Genomic DNA, 19,572 nt, shown 5'->3' with positions numbered 1-19,572 from the left:
TTCCTAGCATATTAGATTTATATAATCATTTAAAATAACTGCATAGGATTTCATAATATTCATTCTTAACTTGGCTAAAATCATTATCCACTATCTTTAGAATCCTTCTTGATCAGTAATTATGTCCATCTCTGTTTTAAGGTAGTAAATCTGGCTAGGGGCAGTACATTTAGACCTCAAAGCTCTAAGCCCATTATCAAGGCTCCAAACTCTTCCTTTTAAAATCTTTTCTCAGCTTTAACTGGAACTTTTTCAAGGTTCATTCTCATAAACTAATGGAGTTAACTCAATTGCATAAAACTAGTAGGCAAAAAATGAGGTATATATGCTCTGGAAAAAATATAGGTGGAGAAAGAGTCTGAGATTTGAATTTTCACCTTTTCCAAGGGAGCCAGTTGCTCTTTGAGATCCTCTAATCGTTCGATAAGCTCTCTTTCCTTATTTAACTGGTGCTGCTCAATGCACAGTGTAGTGTATAGCTGCTGGACCAGTGTCTTTACATCATTCAGCGTTGCTGCATTTTCGTGGCTTAAGAGGTCTGAAAGAAAAGGATTATTATTATTATTATTTTTTAAAAACCTTATGCCTATGCTTTGATTTATTCTTTCTGTTTTTGTTATTTTAAACCAATTTTATTGAGGCATAATTTACTATAAAAAATGCTTGCATTTTAAGTACAAAAAACCAAACAAACCAAAAAACAAAAACAAACCCAACCAAACTAAACAAACAAAAAAGAAAAGAAGCCCCTTATGCCAAAAATCAAGAGTTGTACTCCTGGGGTTCTTAGACAAAAAGAACAAAGTAGATTCATTCATTGTGTTAAATTGGAAGAAAGTGATAGTTCTTTTTAAAAGAGTGGATGATTACAAATTTTAGAAAGTAAATTCATAGTTGGGCAACTAAAAAAATTTGAAACGAATATCCTCTATTATATTCTTAGAAGTTTAAATGCTACAAATGAGGCTACAGTTAAACTAGTATTAAGCAATATAACTTATATAATAACCTTCATTAGATAAAGATAAAAAAATTAAAGCAATATGTTAGAAACCAACAGAGACGTTTACAAGCAATCTGATTATCATGCTTACTAAAATTCAGAGTTATAAATTATCTATGGTCCTGCCATTTTTTTTTTTTTTTTTTTTTTAAGCCACCAGGTTTTTTTTTTTTTTTTTTTTTTTTTTAAATCATCATTTTATTGAGATATTTTCACATACCACGCAGTCATACAAAACAAATTGTACTTTCGATTGTTTACAGTACCATTACATAGTTGTACATTCATCACCTAAATCAATCCCTGACACCTTCATTAGCACACACACAAAAATAACAAGAATAATAATTAGAGTGAAAAAGAGCAATTGAAGTAAAAAAGAACACTGGGTACCTGCCATTTTAATTGGCAATTTTTCTTTCAGTAACTCCTAAGGAAAAAAATATATATTTCAAATTTGCAAATACAAAGGTAAGAATGAAAATAGCATCATCCTAATAATCTTAACCTCTAGCTATCATATGTTTTACATCCTTCTCCTAGCATACCAATTTTTATTTATTCCTGTTGGGGAAAGACACAGATGGCTGGATGAGCTTCAACATCATGCTCTAAAGGGCATGAAGTTACAAGAACAATTGAAAGGGTAAAAGATTAAATCCTTTGATTCAATATCTTCTTCTGTGGGTACTATGTGTTTACACAAGTCTAAAAATTGTGTTTTGAGAATCTAATAAAAACTCAGCTGATCTCAGCTGCTAAAGAATTAAAACAAGAAAAAAAAAAAAGAAAAAAAAAACAGAAGTAAAGCTTTTGTTTTAGAATCTTATTAGCCTTAAATGTGACATTTTGTTAGGTATCAGCATAAGGTCAGACCTCTTTAAATAAAAATAATCTACAGTCACAATTAGCCATATATTTTCAATATTCTTCAAGGATGTCCTTTAGTGCAGTTATCATGAAATTCAATCAATAAAAAATTTAAATAAGGGCAGCAAATTGGATTGGGGAAGAGCTGTATAGTAAAATGGGATATATCATCTAGCATAGTATCTTGCATGTTTCAATAAATGTGTGCTGAATTAATGGGAATAGACAAAAGAGAGAATACTTTGAGTTCCAAACATCATCTATGTCAATAGGGTCTTCTTTGTACTAAAGTTACAGCTCACATTTGCATATGACTTTAAAGTTTTTCAAAATTACCAGAAGAGGAAGCTGAGTTAGGAAGCTGAAGTAACTTGTCCAGAGTGTCACAGTAATGGGGTAGGGTGCATGTCCCCTAACTTCTGGCCTGGAGCGGAGTCACGCTGCTTCTACTATACCAACATTAATATTTCTCCTGCAAGCTCAGTCCTCTTTAAAAAGGGCAACTCCTTAAGTAGGTATAAATTATCTACCTAACAAAACCCTTTCACATCTGTCATCTCATGTTATCCTTCTAATAACAGCATTAGTAAGCCTGGGAGCCACAATTTATAAATGAGGAATCTGAATCCCAGAGAGAGAAAACTTAATAAACATTTATGTACTAGGTACTCATCTAGACACTACAGGGGGAAAAATTAAATAGGAGATGGTTCCTCACCTTAATAAAAGCCACAGAGCCAGGAGGGAGTGGGAAAGATGTGCCTTTTTCCATTTCAAGTTTCAAAACCATGATTACACTGTATTTGCTTAGAAATCTAACAAAGAAAGGAAGGAAGGAAATAAGGAAGGACAGGGAGGAAGGAAGGAAGGAGGCAAGGAAAGAAATACCCCTCCCTATGTGGTTCTGAGGTAGCTGACCAAAAGAGAAATCCCAGTGAGATATGAAAGATGGAAGCAAAGCTGAAGTCATTATGCTCTGAAGGTTGTGTGGTTAGAGGCAATGAGAGATACACGTAGATTCCAACTTGTCCTTGCTCTCCTCGGCTATGTATTCAGCTTCATCCCCCAACTGCCAGTTCTGCTGACTAACAGTAATCTCAGACTCCCCCAGCAGATGCAGCCTTGTAGAGCTGGCCTGTCCAATATGGTAGCCATTAATCACATGGGGCTATTTAAATTTAAATTAATTAAAACTATATAAAACTAAAAATCAATTCCTCGGTCATACTAGTCACATTTCAGGTTCCCTGGCAAGCTTTGATTTGTCTGTGCCACTGTTTTATTTTATTTTATTTTTTTTATTTATTTATTTTATTTTATTTTATTTTATTTTATTTTTTATTTCATTTCATTTTTTTAAATCTTCATTTTATTGAGATATATTCACATACCACGCAGTCATACAAAACAAATCATACATTCGATTGTCCACAGTACCATTACATAGTTGAACATTCATCACCTAAATCAATCCCTGACACCTTCATTAGCACACACACAAAAATAACAAGAATAATAATTAAAATGAAAACAATTAAAGTAAAAAAGAACACTGGGTACCTTTGTCTGTTTGTTTGTTTCCTTCCCCTATTTTTCTACTCATCCATCCATAAACTAGACAAAGTGGAGTGTGGTCCTTCTGGCTTTCCCAATCCCATTGTCACCCCTCATAAGCTACATTTTTATACAATTGTCTTCGAGATTCATGGGTTCTGGGTTGTAGTTTGATAGTTTCAAGTATCCACCACCAGCTACCCCAATTCTTTAGAACCTAAAAAGGGTTGTCTAAATTGTGCATAAGAGTGCCCACCAGAGTGACCTCTCGGTGTGCCACTGTTTTAAAGAGCTGGTTAGTGGCTTTTTTAGGAAACTCCAAGCACACCCTTTTGGATTCTTACTTCCTCAGCTTCATCCACATTTGTATAAAGTCTCAATCCTATAATAAATCCCTTAATCCATAATATTTATGTGTATCTACTTTCCTAATTGAATCCTGACTCATACAAACAGTATATATGGAACACTACTATTTGCATGAAAAAGGGAAAAAAGAATACAGATTCATATTTGCTTAAGAGTGCACAGACCATATCTGATAACAAAGTTAGAAACTAAAAACTGTGCTTGCTGGTAAGGTGGAGAAAAGGATGGTTGGGTGTGGTGGTTTGAAGCTGTTATGTACCCCAGAAAAGGCCATATTCTTTTAATCCATTCCTTTGGTTGTAGACCTATTATAGCTGGGGCCTTCTGGCTAGATTATTTTAATTGAGACCCATTCAAGGTAGGTCTTAATCTTTTACTGGAGTTCTTTTTAAGAGAATAAAAAGACAGAAAAAGCCTAGAGAAGCTAAGAGAGATGAAACTGACAGAGCTCAGAGAAGTCCTAGAGAAGCTGAGAGACAAGGACACATCCACAGAAGCTGAGAGAAGAAGCCACTGAAGCCAGAAGCTGAAAGCAATGAAACTCAGGAGAGAAGGAACAGCAGATGCTGGCCATGTGCCTTCCCTGTGACGGAGCTGTCCCAGATGCCAGCAGCCTTTCTTCACAGAAGGTATCTTCCTGTTGATGCCTTAATTTGGACAGTTCCATGGCCTTAGGACTATAAATTTTTAAGCTAATAAATCTCCATTGTAAAAGCCAACCCATTTCTAGTACATTGCGTTCTGGCAGCTTTTAATAAACTAAAACATTGGGGAATGGGATGAGAAGAAAACTTATTCCCATACATTCTTTTAGATTTCTGGAGTTCTGAACCTTGTGAATATATTATCTACTCAGAACAAATAAAAATTAATGTGCAGCCATAATACTTTCCAACATCAATGAAAAGACTACAAAAGGATAAATCATACGAAATCTTACAGATGTCCAATTCTAGACTTAGCTAAACTTACAGTTGTTATTTTCTGATCAATGAAAATCTGGCATCCTCAAGGGACTAGGCTTTATTTTGTCAGATTTTCTTGACAGTAAGAATAATTTTCCACATCTTTGTCACAGTGGAGGAAAACAACAACTCCAAACTCTTAATCCTAAAAAAATCTGCCCACACATCGACAACTAAAGTTATGGAAAGGGGGAAGAAAAATCTGCTAATGGATTAGCAGCAACACTACTGGACAATTAGTGTATGCTTTACTTAAAATACCAGATGTTTACTGACGTTTCTGCACATGCCATAGTTTCAGCATAATGAAGGTACAGAAAGGCAGGGAAGATGTGCTAATATAATAGGGATTGAAAATTCTTTTCAGCTACTAAAACAATTTGGGAAGGACTTCAGCTATTTGGTTCTATGCTAAGGTATTTGTTATAGTTGATACTTGATTTGCTATCAGTCTTTCCTCTCAAATTATTTTCATCATTAGAGAAAAGCAAGGTCTCCAATATCTTCTGGAAAATGGGTAAAAAGGCTTAGTGGTACCAATCAAAATTACTCACCTTAGCACAAAAACTTACAACCACTAGTATAAGGTATAGCCTCTTTCTCCCTAAGCTTAGGAATAAGGTAAGTTAATTGCTACTTCAACATGGGCTGGAATAAAAGGCTTTTTGTGCTTCCTTTCTATATTAGTCTCTCCATTCCAGACTTTTGCTTAGATTATAAAATCACCTAATTACTAAAAAAGGTCCTCTAATCCTGTAGTGGGCAGAGAAGAATCAGCTATAAACAGCTATTGTAACTCAATAATGCAATGGAGCATGCAACTAGCCTTACTGTCAAAATCTGTCCCCTTTTCCATTTCAGTTTTTTCCTGCTTCTTCCCTCCAACTTTTGGGTTGGGTAGAGCCTTTATCAAAACTTGAGGATCTATAACAATCTGTGGACTGCCAATCCCACATAACTATTAAATGGGGCTATATTACATCCTATATGAATGAGCCCTCTATCCTCAGTGCCTGGTAGAAGTACGTGAAGTAAGAGGTCATTGATACCCAAAATTCATAGGGCATTTTTAGTTCCAAAGTGCTGCTCACAAACAAGGGAATAGAATAAATAGGAGAGAGAAGTGAAAGTTAAAAAGGTGAGAGTGAGTAGAAATTCTTGAGTAGAAAATTTATAAAACTGTCTTAGAAAAACTTTCCTTCATTAACTATTTTATCTTTTATTAGATAAAGCAAATTTGTCCCCCCTGCTCCATCTATCTATATCTACATCCACATCTATATATATATCCTCAGCGCTCCTCCTCATTTATCCGGCACCAAAACTTAGTACCTTCAATTTCTTCTTCCACTTAGATTTTTCACTACAAAGAGTTACTTCTAAATACAGAAATCAAACTACTCTCTAATCTACCCAGTTGAGAAAGTGGTGCTTTGGATGCAATACTTTCTGGTAGGGGAAAGGAACTATGGTGGAAACAAATTAAAATAAATACTGCATTTCACATACAAAAAATTTTGTTAGTATGTTTTAAAAGTCAGGGAAAACAAAATGCTTAGGGACTTAATTTTATTTGAGATTCTGCAGGAGACGGTATCTGATAGGAAATTCTTTTATTGGTTAAAAACAGAGAACTCTGATGTATGAATTTAAATATTTATAAAGTCTTTAAAAATTCCATATCAATGCTGCTACTGAGTTTACCAAATTTCATACTTTGAGTATTTCCATGAATCACAGACATAGGAACCTCACAAACCTCACACTGTAAATTACTTCTAGAGAAGCTGGGTAGATATTCCACAATTCTGAGACACTGATAAAACACAGAGTTGCTAGGCTGCCAAATCACCAGAGTATCAAATATGATTTTCTAGTTTTACATTTTCTATCCTAACTTTCTTATTCAACTTGGGTATAGCACTCTTTAAAAAACTAAAACATTCAATTCGGTCTGAAAAACACATTATAAGATAAGACAGTTCTAATTATTCATTGATTAAAATATTCCTAGTTTCTGATAACATAATATACAGAAGCTCATATGCTAACTTCCTGATGGTTACACTTTATTTTTAGTCAACTGTTAAAATTTTACTAATACAAGAGAATGAACTTTCTCCAAGCAAGTCACAAAAAAATAGGGAGTAAAATAGGCCTGCACTCGTATTATTTTAAAGAGTAGAACTTCTAGCTAATAACCAGGAAATAAGGAAGAAAAATATTAGTATAGAGCTATAGCTAACAGTTCCTGGTCTACATGTTTAATTATTCTAACACAATAAAATCTGATTCAGTAATGTCTTACCATATCAAGGGTATTTTCCTAGCAATCTCAACTAGCTTTGAATGTAGTAGAGCTTTCGGCCTCTGAACAACCAAAATGCTAGTAAGTTAACTCATTTATCATTTAATGCACTCAGGAATGACTGCCTGAGTCAATGGGGAATAAAAAATTACAGTACCTTCCCTCAGAGCATTTACAAAAAAAAGGAATCAACAGAATTCAGAGGAGAGATTAATCACTTCTGGTTGGCTGGAAGACAAAGTGAATAAGAGCATTAAAGTCTTCATGGAAGAGCTGACTCACTGAGCTGAGCCTTTTAGAATAAGCATACAGTTCTGACATGAGGAAATAGTGGGTTAGGAAGAGAGAAGCAAATGGGCACCTTAGGAAGAGGAAAGGTGAGCAAATCAAAGAACGAGGCATAATTCAGTAAACAGCAAAAAAATACAGGGTAGAGAAAAGTAGGCAACAAATATATATAGAAATAAAATTTTTAAAAAGGTAGATGCGGACCAGATTATGGAGGCATTAAATACTTAGGATTTTACTCAGAACTTTTTAGACTCCCAATTGTAAACAGCAGAACTGAAAAGAAGGGATATACTGGGAGGCTGACAGATGGGTGGTAGATGTGGTGGTAGTGGAAGGGGCATTAATAAAAGCAGTAAGTGATAATGACTGTCAAGGACAAAGAAAGATACAACTCAAAAAGCTATTTTAGAAGACTATTTAGCATCACTACTATGTGGAGGTATATTGGAGCCTGGGGTTAAAGAAAAATCAGTATTACTGACCCTGTTTTTTTAAAAAATTTTGATATTTTGTTCTTTCTGGTTTTTTTGGCATTCATTTTGATTTTTTAAAAAAAGTATTAAAATATTATTTATTTTGACTACTGAGTTTTTTGGTTCTCTCTTAAATTATGTGACTAAGGCTGGGGCCTTACTTTTTCACATAAAAGTGAAAAAGTCCTAGACCTCTCAGATGTTCCTAGGGTCTACTGTACAGTAATTATTGACCTTAAGTCATGAAAAAATTGTTTTAAAAAATTTCTGTTAATGTTTAAAAGCAAAGGGAAGCACTTTATTTTAAAAAGATTTCCCTTATAATGTTATTAAAATAATAACTTTCAGCTTGTATGGAACGAAAGAGCTTAAGTTATCTAAAACACTCATTTATATGGAAAACAGTGACAATGTCAGATAATAAAGCATTCCAGTATCTCTGCAGAATCTAAGTGGTTTTAGTCAAAGCTCTAGCCAAGAGTCAGGTATTCAGTGAGCTCTTCAATGAAATACAGTCTATTTGCATGTAAAACTTTCAGTGTTCTTTGAATGCTATCTCTTTCCCAAGGTTATCCAGAGAAGAATTAAGTTCTTTCCAAGCTCACTGTTCCACTTTTCCCCAACCTTCTCAGTGCTAATTTTTACCTCTCTTTGGTGGTCGGACATGATACGTTAAGTCATTAATGACCAGCTTAAAGTCATCGAGGAGGAGCAGGTCTATCCCTGTTGAGGCAGCAACTCGAACACCATCTGTGAAAAATTTAAATGAAGCTTGTCACATGTTCATAATTATTCAAGAATGGTCAGGAAAAAGCAATCTTTAAAATAAACTTAAAACATAAACATTTGCCTTTTAAATTTGAGTTAATTTTTTTGCCGCATCCTCCAGTTCTATGCTCAACAAACTTTAGAACTTCTGAGGCTCTTTGTTCTTAGGGCCTCAAGTCTGAAGATTTAAAAACATGCTTTCCATGTTCACTTTATGAACAAGGGAAATAAGCATTGGTCATATGGCTATAGGTGTCAGGTGGAAATTTAGGGTCACTGGGAGAATGGCATGGACTTCTTAGCTTTGTCCGTTATATATAAGTTGATTGAATGAAAAAACATTATTTTCTAATATATGGTACTTTTCTATATGGTCACTGATTAGTTGCCAGTAGTTCTGTAGATGCTAGAGTTAGCAAAACACTACGATGTTCTACTAATTATATCACTAGATGAGTTGAGAGTTAACTGTACTCAAAATAAAAACTTAAAAGCACAGAAATGTTGTAAATTGTTAAAAATGAATCCAGGTAAAGCAGACTTACTATATTATTTTTTCAAGTTTTCTGTAGGTTTGAAATTTTTCAAAGTAAAAGATGGGAAAAGATTTAAGGTGTTTAAAAAACGAAGTAAAAGAAATGGATGTCATGTTGAAAAGGAATTCTCAGTGCCTGATTTTATATTCTTTTCAAATCATTTATTTCTTTATTTTGATAAACTTTTATGTCAAAGACATAAAAAGATATAAAGAGAGGTCATAATAATTAATATTTCCAGAGATGGAGGCTCAATTACTGGAAAAATTTATTCTGCATCTAAAGCTAATGATAAAAATTCTCAATATCATAAAATGTGACTGACTGCTCATCTTCGCCCATGGCATTATATGTGTGTTGCTTCTGAATGCGATTCACCATGTACATACGTTTGTGAAGCCTGAACATTTATATTCTGAGAACCACTGGGAGAGAAATCACTCTCCTGGCATTTGCTAAGTGAAAAAAAAATGTTTTCTAAAGTTAAGAATATGGGATTCTTTTGTAGCAGTGTGTGTGGGGGGTGGGGAGGGGGGGCAGGGTTGTGGTTTGGGAGAGAGGAGGGGTAAGTGGGAATAATGGTGACTTTTTACCTGGCGAATAGATTGCGACTCTGTCAATTCCTCGATCCTCTTCTTGGAGTTGTCGTAAAAAGACACCAACAGAGTCTGAGATAGGTTTGAGTGTGAACTGGCAGCGTTCACGCCGGGATGGTAACCTCACAGATATCACAGGTAAGCCGTTTTGATAAACCACTGTCACATCTGAGGAAAAAGACCCACAAATATATGATAATTAGATTTCATTATAAGTTAAACCACATTATTACTATCATTAGATGTGATTTATTATTATAAGTGTGGTTTAAAATGTTTTCAAAGAAGGTTGAATATGCCCTTTAGTTTCAGATGAAAGCTATTCTGGGAACCGAAAGATCTTATGGGTCAATTCACTCATCAGAAAAAGGAAAACATGCAAAGGTTTGTGTTCTAGGCAGGTCAAGGAGAGGCTTTCCCAAGAACATGAGTAAAGTTCTTGGTATTGGTGAATAGAAGCACTGGTTCCATTTAGTAAGATTTTATTAAAATAGCCAGATTGCTAGGCTAGACTCCACAGCTTAGCAGGAGGTGGTTCTTGGGAGCTACAATTTCAAGAAACCATGGGTAATGACATGTTCCTAAAGCAGACTAATAAATGAGACTCTTTCTCTAAGACATCAACTTGTATTTACAGTACTATATTATATCCAAGATGTTTGATAAGAAAGCATTCTCTCATATAATATGGACATTGTATGATACTACCCAAAACAACTCCTTTAATCTTCTCTTAAACATCTTCTTGAGTTTATATAATCCCTAGAAGCCAAAGTTCAACTATTTGGAGTTTTCTAACAAAAAATTATTAAGGGGAACATTATTATAAGCTATGCAACTAAATGGATCTTCTACAACAATTACAACAAACAGGTCTTTCAGTTTGCCACAGATTCCCTTATTTCCTTACCTTTTCCCTCAACAGTCTTGATTTACAGAGACTTAGTTACTAAAACAAGTGTCTCAATAATCTTTTTTGAGCATAATCTTCAAATGAATTTTTTGAATAAATAAATTTTTTAACTCAGAATTTTTTTAGATAAGCAACTAAACATTTAAAGATGGTAAGTCAGCACTGAGGAATGAAAACAGGCTTTGGAATCAAATCTGAGATCAAATCCTGGCTCTGTAACTTTGGGGAAGTCACAAAACTTCTCTGAGCCTGACTTTTCTCAGGTGTAAAGTGGGTTTCACCCCCAACTCATAGAGCTGTTATGAGGAATAAATGAAATAAATCATTTAAAGCACTTAATATACTGCCTGATACATAAATGATAATGTTTTTTATTAGCTTTTATTAAGAATGAAAGGTACATTCTATTGTATTTCTAAGGATTCATATCCTACTCAAAATTGATGAGTTTAGAGGAAATTAGTGTAGATTAATGTTCTGGAGATTACAAATGCATGAAAATCTCCATAGTTGTAGTTATCTACATTTCATTCCCTCGCTTATTTTAGCAACTTAAAAGGCCTACAGTATATGCACAAACCTCATAGCAAATTTTTTCATGATTTGCATTTTTAAAAAAATAACCTTCATTGAGAAATAATTTATAAATAAAATACACTTTTATTTTAAATAGACATTTTGATGAGTTTTGACACATCCTTTTCTACCCACAGTTTCAGACAACCATTGGTCTGATTTTTGTCACTGTAGATTATATTTGATTTTTCTAGAGTTTTATACTAATGGAATCAAACAGTACATATTCTTTCTGTGCCTGGTTTCAACATAATGATTCTGAGTTCATCCTTATTGTTGCTTGTATTAGTTCACTCATTTTTATTGTTGAATAGTGTTCCATTATATGGAAACACCACAATTTGTTTATCCATTCACTTGCTGATGGACATTTGGGTTGTTGCCAGTTTTAGGCTGCTATGAATAAAGCATTTATGATTATTCCCTTATGTGTCTTTGTGTGGACATATATTTTCCTGGTGTGCCTTTTCCCATCCTTTTACCTTTTTTTTTTCCCCAGACATAGAAGCAGCTTTTTATTTGTATCTTTTAAGTTTAAAAATTAAAATAAGTAAGGTACAGCATTCCTCAGGGAATTAGAAAATAGAAAGTACGTGAATAGGCAAATATTAGAAATATTCTTCATGCCTTGTAAATAAAAATGCACAATATTTGAGGACTGAAAGAAAGAGAAACTGGGAGAGCAAACAGGAACTGAGCTGAGATTTACTAAGAGAGGAACAAGGCTAACTGTGGTCATACATGTTTTTCAGCATTAGGATCTATTAAAATCTCCTTTTATTTTTAACCTTTCCGTGTCTTCATATTTAAAATGGGTTTCCTGTAGACAGGATATAGTTGGGTCTTGCTATTTTATTCAATCTGACAATTTCTGTCCTTAAATTAAAGTGTTTATATCATTATATTTAATGTAATTATCAATATTATTGGTTGACTTCTTGTCTATTTAGCTCAACTGTTCTTTCTTCCCCTTTTCCTTTATTCTTGCCCTCTTTTCAATTAACTGAGCACTTTCAATAATTCCATTCCTACCTCCCCTAACCTACTCCCAGGAATCTGAAGCTTTATAAGTTAGGTACTTTTCATCATTAAAAAAAAATTTTATTAGAGAAGTATAGGTTTACCAAAAAAATCATGCAAAAAATACAGCTTCCATATACCACTCTATTATTAACAACTTACATTAGTGTGGTACATTTGCTGCAAATGATGAAAAAAAAATTTTTAACTATACTATTACTACAGTCTATGGTTCACTTTAGGGTTTGTGTATTACACAGTCCAGTGGATTTAAAAAAGAAAATTTTATTCAAGTAATATATATACAACACCAAATTTGCCCTTTTAACACATTCAAATTTTATTTCAGTGCTGTTAATTACGTTCACAATGTTCTGCCAACATTGCCACCATCCATTACTAAAACATTTCCATTATTCCAAATGGGAAGTCTGCATGTTTTAAGCCTTAACTTCCTATTCCCTATTCCCACCCATCCCGTGGTAATCTTTTTTCTAGATTCTGACTCTGTAAGTTTGCTTATTCTAATTATTTCTTATCAGTGAGATCATACAGTATTTGGCCTTTCTCTCTGACTTATTTCACTCAACTGATGTCTTCAAGGTTCATCCACATTGTCGCATGTATCAGAACTTCATTCCTTTTTATAGCTGAGTAATATTCCATTGTGTGTATATACCACATTTTGTTTATCTATTTATCAGCTAATAAATACTTGTATTGCTTCCATCCTTTAGCAATTGTGAATAATGCTGCTATGAACATCAGTGTGTAAATATCTGTTAGAGTCACTGCTTCCAATTATTTTGGATAAATACCTAGGGGTGGGATTGCGGGGTCATACGGTAATTCTATACTCAACTTTCTGAAGACCCACCGAACTGTCTTCTATAGCAGCTGCACCAATTTACATTGCCACCAGCAATGAATGAGTATTCCTATCTCTTTGAAATCTCTACAACACTTTAAATTTTCCATTTAAAAAAAATAGTCATTCTAGTGGGTGTGAAATGGTATTTCACTGTGCTTTTGATTTGCATTCTTCTGATGTCTAATCATGTTGAGCATCTTTTCATATGTTTTGTGACCACTTGTATATCTTCTTTAGAGAGATGTCTATTCAAGTCTTTTGCCCATTTTTAAATTGTTTTTTGGTCTTTTTATTATTGAGTTGTAAGTGTTCTTTATCTATTCTGATCCTTTCTTCTGCCTGTTCAAATCTGCTGTTGTATGCCTCTACTGTATTTTTAATCTCATCTATTGTGCCTTTCATTCCCATAATACGTAATTTTTCTTTGTATGCTTTCAAATTCTTCCTTATGCTCACCCAGTGTCCTCCTTAATATTCTTTATCTCTTGAGCCATATTTCCCTTCATCTCCTTGAATTGATTTAGGAGATTTGTTGGAACATCTTTGATTAGTTGTTCCAAATTCTGTATCTCCTCTGACTTTTTAATCTTTTCCTTTAGCTGAGCCATATCCTCCTGTTTCTTAGTATGGCTTATAATTTTTTGCTGATGTCTTGGCATCTGATTTATCTTGATGAGTTCACTCTGATGATCAGTTTCTCTCTCTTGCCTAGGATTTGTGTTAAGGCTCTTCTTTGACTCTCGGATCAACTTATTCTAGGCCTTTAGAATTGCCTGTGTAAACTGATCAAAACAGGGACAGGGACCCACGAATGGGACACAGACCAGTTCCAAAGGTCCCTAGGGAGAGGGGCATGAAAGACGCCAAAAAGCCTTTTCTCTCCTTTGGCTCCCCAAAGGTGTACACTTTCCTAGTCTGCCCAGCAGATGGTGATCTTCAGCAAACCTTTCCCTATAGCCCTAGGAGGGGATGTAATTTTTTTTCAGTCTCTACCTGGTGGTGTTGAAACAATGGTTGCAAAGATTCTTGCTCTGGGCAGGCTAGAAACGCAATTCAGAGCCAGGACCAACAGTCCAAACTCACTGATCAGAAGCCACACTTGGTCCTCAGCTATGCTCCCCCGTTTCCCAGGGAGGGAGGCCTCCACACTCCCCCTCTGTCCATGTCAGCCATTCATGGTCCTTACCTGAGGCTGCTGCCTTGAGGGTGGGGGACAGGCACCAGCTCCTGTTAGGGAGCAATTCACTTACAGTTTTTGCTGCAGTCTCTCCATCTTCTGTCTTACTCTTTCCTGGATGCTACACAGTACTCCCCTGGTTTCCGGAGCCCCAGGACAGTAGCTTTGGACAGTTTCTGTGTGACCACTTGCTGTATTTGGAAGAGGAGTGGGTCCTGCCACTCCCTACTCCTCCATCTTCTTGGAAGTCTCCCTTAAAGTATTCTGGAGATTAAACCCTTCTCAGATATGTGGTTTCCAAATACTTTTTCTGATTGTGTGAGCTGTCATTTTATTTTCATGATAAAGTCCTTTGATGTCTTTAATTCTGATGGGGTCCCATTTATCTATTCTTTCTTTTGTTGCTTGTGCCTTGGGTGTAAAATCTAAGAAATAATTGCCTAATACAAGGTCCTAAAGATGCTTCCCTATGTTTTCTTCTAGGAGTTTTATAGTTTTGTTTTGTTTTGTTTTTAGTTTTATAGTTTTTGTTCTTTTATTTAGGTCTTAGATCCATTGTGAGTTGGTTGTTGTATACGGTGTGAGGTAGGGGTCCACCTCCATTCTTTTGCATATGGACATCCAGTTCTTCCAGTACCATCTGTTGAAGAGACTATTCTTTCCCAATTGACTGAACTTGGCACCCTTGTCAACGATTGACTGGCCATAAATGTAAGGGCTGATTTCTGAATTCTTAACTTCCATTGGTCTGTATGTCTGTCCTTGTGTCAGTACCATGCTGTTTTGATTACTGTGGCTCTGTAATAAGTTTTAAAATCAGGAAGTGTGAGTCCACCAGTCTTGTTCTTTTTCAAGATGGCTTTGGTTATTCAGGGCTTCTTAACCTTCCGTATAATTTTTTATTTTATTTTATTTATTTATTTTTATTGTGAACTTTAACATGTATACATAATAGTGATAACTTTCAAAGCACGATTTCACAAGTTGTTAGAGAGCAAATTTCAAAGCATGTCATGGGTCACAGTTCCACAACTTCAGCCATTTCCATTATTGTAAAATATAACATACATACAGAAAGGTGTCATCTCTCAATGTACAGCTCAACAAGCAGTCATATAGGTAATTTCAAAAATTGCTATGGGTTACAGTTCCACAGTTCTTTCCTTATTATACAATACAAGGTATATACAGAAAGCTGAAGACTTTCAAGACACAATTCAATGAGCAGTTATAGAGCAAATCCCAAAGGATGCTATAGACTACAGTTCCACCATGTCATTTACCTCCTTCCAGCCATTCCAACACCCCAGCATCCAAAAAAACAAAAAAAACAAAAAATCTACAATTATATAAATATATTTCAGTATTCATAGACCTTCGTTCAATCTTATCTTGTTTGTTGCTAACCCTTCCTCTCACTTAATCTCCTTCTCCAACTTTAGGGGTGTCTAGATAGTGAACACCCTAACTTTTTCATGTTGAAAGGGAGTGTTGACAGTATGGGGAAGGGGGCCGCATCTGATAGTTGATATTCTAGTTTGCTAATGCTGCCAGGATGTGAAACACCAGAGATGGATTGGCTTTTATAAAAGGGGGTTTATTTGGTTACACAGTTACAGTCTTAAGGCCATAAAGTGTCCAAAGATAACACATCAGTAATCAGGTACCTTCACTAGAGGATGGCCAATGGTGGCTGGAAAACATCTGTCAGCTGGGAAGGCACGTGGCTGGTGTCTGCTCTAAAGTTCTGGTTTCAAAATGGCTTTCTCCCAGGACGTTCCTCTCTAGCCTGCAGTTCCTCAAAAATGTCACTCTTAGTTTCTCTTAGGTTCTCCGGAGCAAGAGTCTACTTTCAACGGCCGTCTTCAAACTGTCTCTCATCTGCGGCTACTCTCTCAGCTTCTGTGCATTCTTCAAAGTGTCCCTCTTGCTGTGGCTCCTCTTCAAAATGTCACTCACAGCTGCACTGAGTTCCTTCTATTTGTCAGCTCATTTATATGGCTCCAGTGATTTAATTTAGACCCACCTGAACAGGTGGGGTAACACCTCCATGGAAATTATCCAATCAGAGTCATCACCCACAGTTGGGTGGGGCGCATCTCCATGGAAACATTCAAAGAATCACAATCTAATCAACACTGATACGTCTGCCCATACAAGATTACATCAAAGAAAATGGCATTTTGGGGGACATAATACATTCAAACCAGCACAGCTGATCTTAAAGCAGCTGTTACCTCTGGGTTTTAGGACTTGTCAGGTATAGGAACACTCTAGTGGATTTCAATTTATAAAAGATAAAACTTAGTGAGTGCATCTTTCATAGAATCTCAGGTAGGGACTTAGGTACCTGGGGACTACTTTTGTTAAGGGCATGGCACACCATGGTCATTTGGGATGTCTAGCTGGAGCTTGCATCAGAGAAACCTTCAGGATAGCCTCTTGACTCTATTTGGGATCTCTCAGCCACTGTGACCTCAGCTTGTTACCTTTCTTTTTTTCCCCACTTTTGGTCAAGTAGGCATTTTCAATCCCTTGCTACCAGGGCCAGGCTCATTCCTGGGAATCATGTGCCACATTGCCAGGGAGATTCATTCCCCTGGGAGTCATGACCCTCGTGGCAGGGGGTGGAGGGGGGTGGTTAATGAATTTATTTGCTGAGTTGGGCTCAGAGAGAGAGAAAGCCCACATCAGAGTAACTAAAGAGGTTCCCTGGAGGTGCCTCTTAGAAATAGTTATAGGAGGGCATAGCCTTCTATTTACACCCCTAAATTTCACAAGCGCAAGCTTCAAGTCGAGGGCTTGATTTATTAAATAGTAGGTTGCTAACTTCAATTAATATGTATTCTATCCCAAGATAAATGTTCAGTTTCTTACATTATCTTCACTTAGCTGTGCAATCATCATCACTCTCAACTTTAAACAATTATCGTAACATTAATCTATCCCAGAGCCCTTATTAGCTGCTAATTATTCATCCCTAGTATTAGTGTAGAGTTGGTAAGATATTCCTACTAAGTATAGTCATTAATAAATAATGGGTAGTTTTTCCATACTACTCTGTTGTTAACCCTCTGCACCAATGTCATACCTTATGAGTTTATTTAGGTTTGTGGGGCTACTTTGTGGGTTACATGCCTTTAAACAACCATTTACGAACTTGTTCGCATTCAATGCATCACTGATACTTATAATCCCATTAATGAGCCATAGTCACAAGTGACCATTCCCAAACCGTTAAGATCACCCTCATTATCATATCTGTACATATTAGATTATTGTTTTCCCTTCACTAGCTTCTATCTCTAGGTCCCCTATATTCTACAATGTAAGACACTTATTTTACATTTTTCACAGAGTTCACGTTAGTGGTAACATATAATCTCATTTTTTTGTCTGGCTTATTTCACTCAGCATTATGTCTTCAAGGTTCATCCATGTTGTCAAATGTTTCATGGCCTCATTCCTTCTTACTGCTGCCTAGTATTCCATAGGGTGTATATACCACATTTTGTTTATCCACTCATCTGTTGAAGGACATTTGGACTGTTTCCATATCTTGGCAATGATGAACAATGCTGCTATGAACATTGGTGTGCTAATATCTGTTCGTGTCACTGCTTTCAGATCTTCTGGGTAAATACTGAGAAGTGAAATTGCTGGATCATAGGGTAACTCAATATTTAGTTTTCTGAGGAACTGCCAAACTATCATCCAGAGTGGCTGTACCATTATACAGTCCCACCAGCAAAGAATAAGAGTTCCAATTTCTCCACATTTTCTCCAGCATTTGTAGTTTCCTATTTGTTTAATGGCAGCCATTCTTACTGGTGTGAGATGATACCTCATTGTGGTCTTGATTTGCATTTCCCTAACAGCTACTGAAGGTGAACATTTTTTCGTGTTTTTTAGTCATTTGTATTTCTTCTTCAGAGAAATGTTTTTCATATCTTTGGCCCATTTTATAATTGGACTGTTTGTAGCACTGTTGAGTTGAAGGATTTCTTTACAAATGTAAGATATCAGTTGCTTATCAGATACATCGTTTCCAAATAATCTCTCCCATTGAGTTGGCTGCCTCTTTACCTTTTTGACAAATTCCTTGGAGGTACAGAAGCTTTTAATTTTAAGGAGTTCCCATTTATCTATTTTTTCTTTCATTGCTTGTGCTTTGGGTGTAAGATCTAAGAAGCGACCTTCTAATACTAGGTCTTGAAGATGTTTCCCCACATTATTTTCTAGGAGTTTTATGGTACTGTCTCTTACATTGAGGTCTTTGATCTACTTTAATTTTTGTATAGGGTGTGAAATAGGGTACTCTTTCATTCTTTTGGATATGGATATCCAGTTTTCCCAGCCTCATTTATTGAAAAGACTGTTTTGTCTCAGTAGAGTGAATTTGGGGGCCTTATCAACAAGTCGACTGTAGATCTGGGGGTCTATTTCTGAATTCTCAATTCGATTCCATTGATCAATATGTCTATCTTTGTGCCAATATCATGCTGTTTTGATGACTGTGGCTTTATAGTAAGCTTTAAATTCAGGAACTGAAGTCCTCCCACTTCATTTTCTTTTTTATGATGTTTTTAGCAATTTGAGGCATCTTTCCCTTCCAAATAAATTTGATAACTACCTTTTCCAAGTCTGCAAAGTAGGTTGTTGGAATTTTTATTGGAATTGCATTGAATCTGTAGATCAGTTTGGGTTGGATTGACATCTTAATGAAGTTTAGTCTTCCTATCCATGAACATGGAATATGTGTCCATCTCTTTAGGTCCCTTTTATTTCTTTCAGTAAAGTAATGTAATTTTCTGTGTAGAGGTCTTTTACATCTTTGGTTAAGTTTATTCCTAGGTACTTGATTTTTTTTTAGTTGCTACTGAGAATGGAATCTTTTTTGGGGGTGTCTCTTCAGTTAGGTCATTTCTAGTGTATAGGAACATGTTGGAAGCAATGTAGTTATTTTAGGTTAAAAAAATAAAATATTGGAGTATAGCAATTCTGGAACAAATAACATCACGTGAAATTTGACATAAATTTGCATCTACTCCAAATCCAACCAATTCATACACTGTCAGCACACAAAGCTTAAAGGTCATTTCTATCTCATGTAGCTGTTTTTCTTGAAGTCAATCTTACACCCAGGCTGTATCTAATAATGGAGAAGAAAATGCCCAAAAGGACATTATTGGGACATATGAAAAACTGGAATACAGACTGTAGGATTTACGTCAATGTAAAATTCCTCAAACTTGTAATTGTAACTTAGATGGTTATGTAAG

General features: G+C 35.5%; 1 protein-coding gene across 3 annotated transcripts in view; it reads right to left on the bottom strand.

Moving 5' to 3' along the window:
* MCU (mitochondrial calcium uniporter) overlaps positions 1-19,572 on the bottom strand; it is a 215,609-nt gene that overhangs the window by 8,282 nt on the left and 187,755 nt on the right. For all 3 annotated transcript variants that reach the window (XM_037804434.1, XM_037804433.1, XM_037804435.1), the window contains 3 exons: positions 9,731-9,901; positions 8,479-8,583; positions 378-538 (listed from right to left, as the gene is read on the bottom strand). In XM_037804434.1, the coding sequence (XP_037660362.1) occupies positions 378-538; positions 8,479-8,583; positions 9,731-9,901 (437 nt within the window). The remainder of the gene's footprint in view (positions 1-377; positions 539-8,478; positions 8,584-9,730; positions 9,902-19,572) is intronic.

Source organism: Choloepus didactylus, chromosome 15 (assembly GCF_015220235.1).
Source record: "Choloepus didactylus isolate mChoDid1 chromosome 15, mChoDid1.pri, whole genome shotgun sequence".
Classification (NCBI taxonomy): Eukaryota; Metazoa; Chordata; class Mammalia; order Pilosa; family Megalonychidae; genus Choloepus; species Choloepus didactylus.
This window is presented reverse-complemented; position numbering and strand designations above follow the sequence as displayed.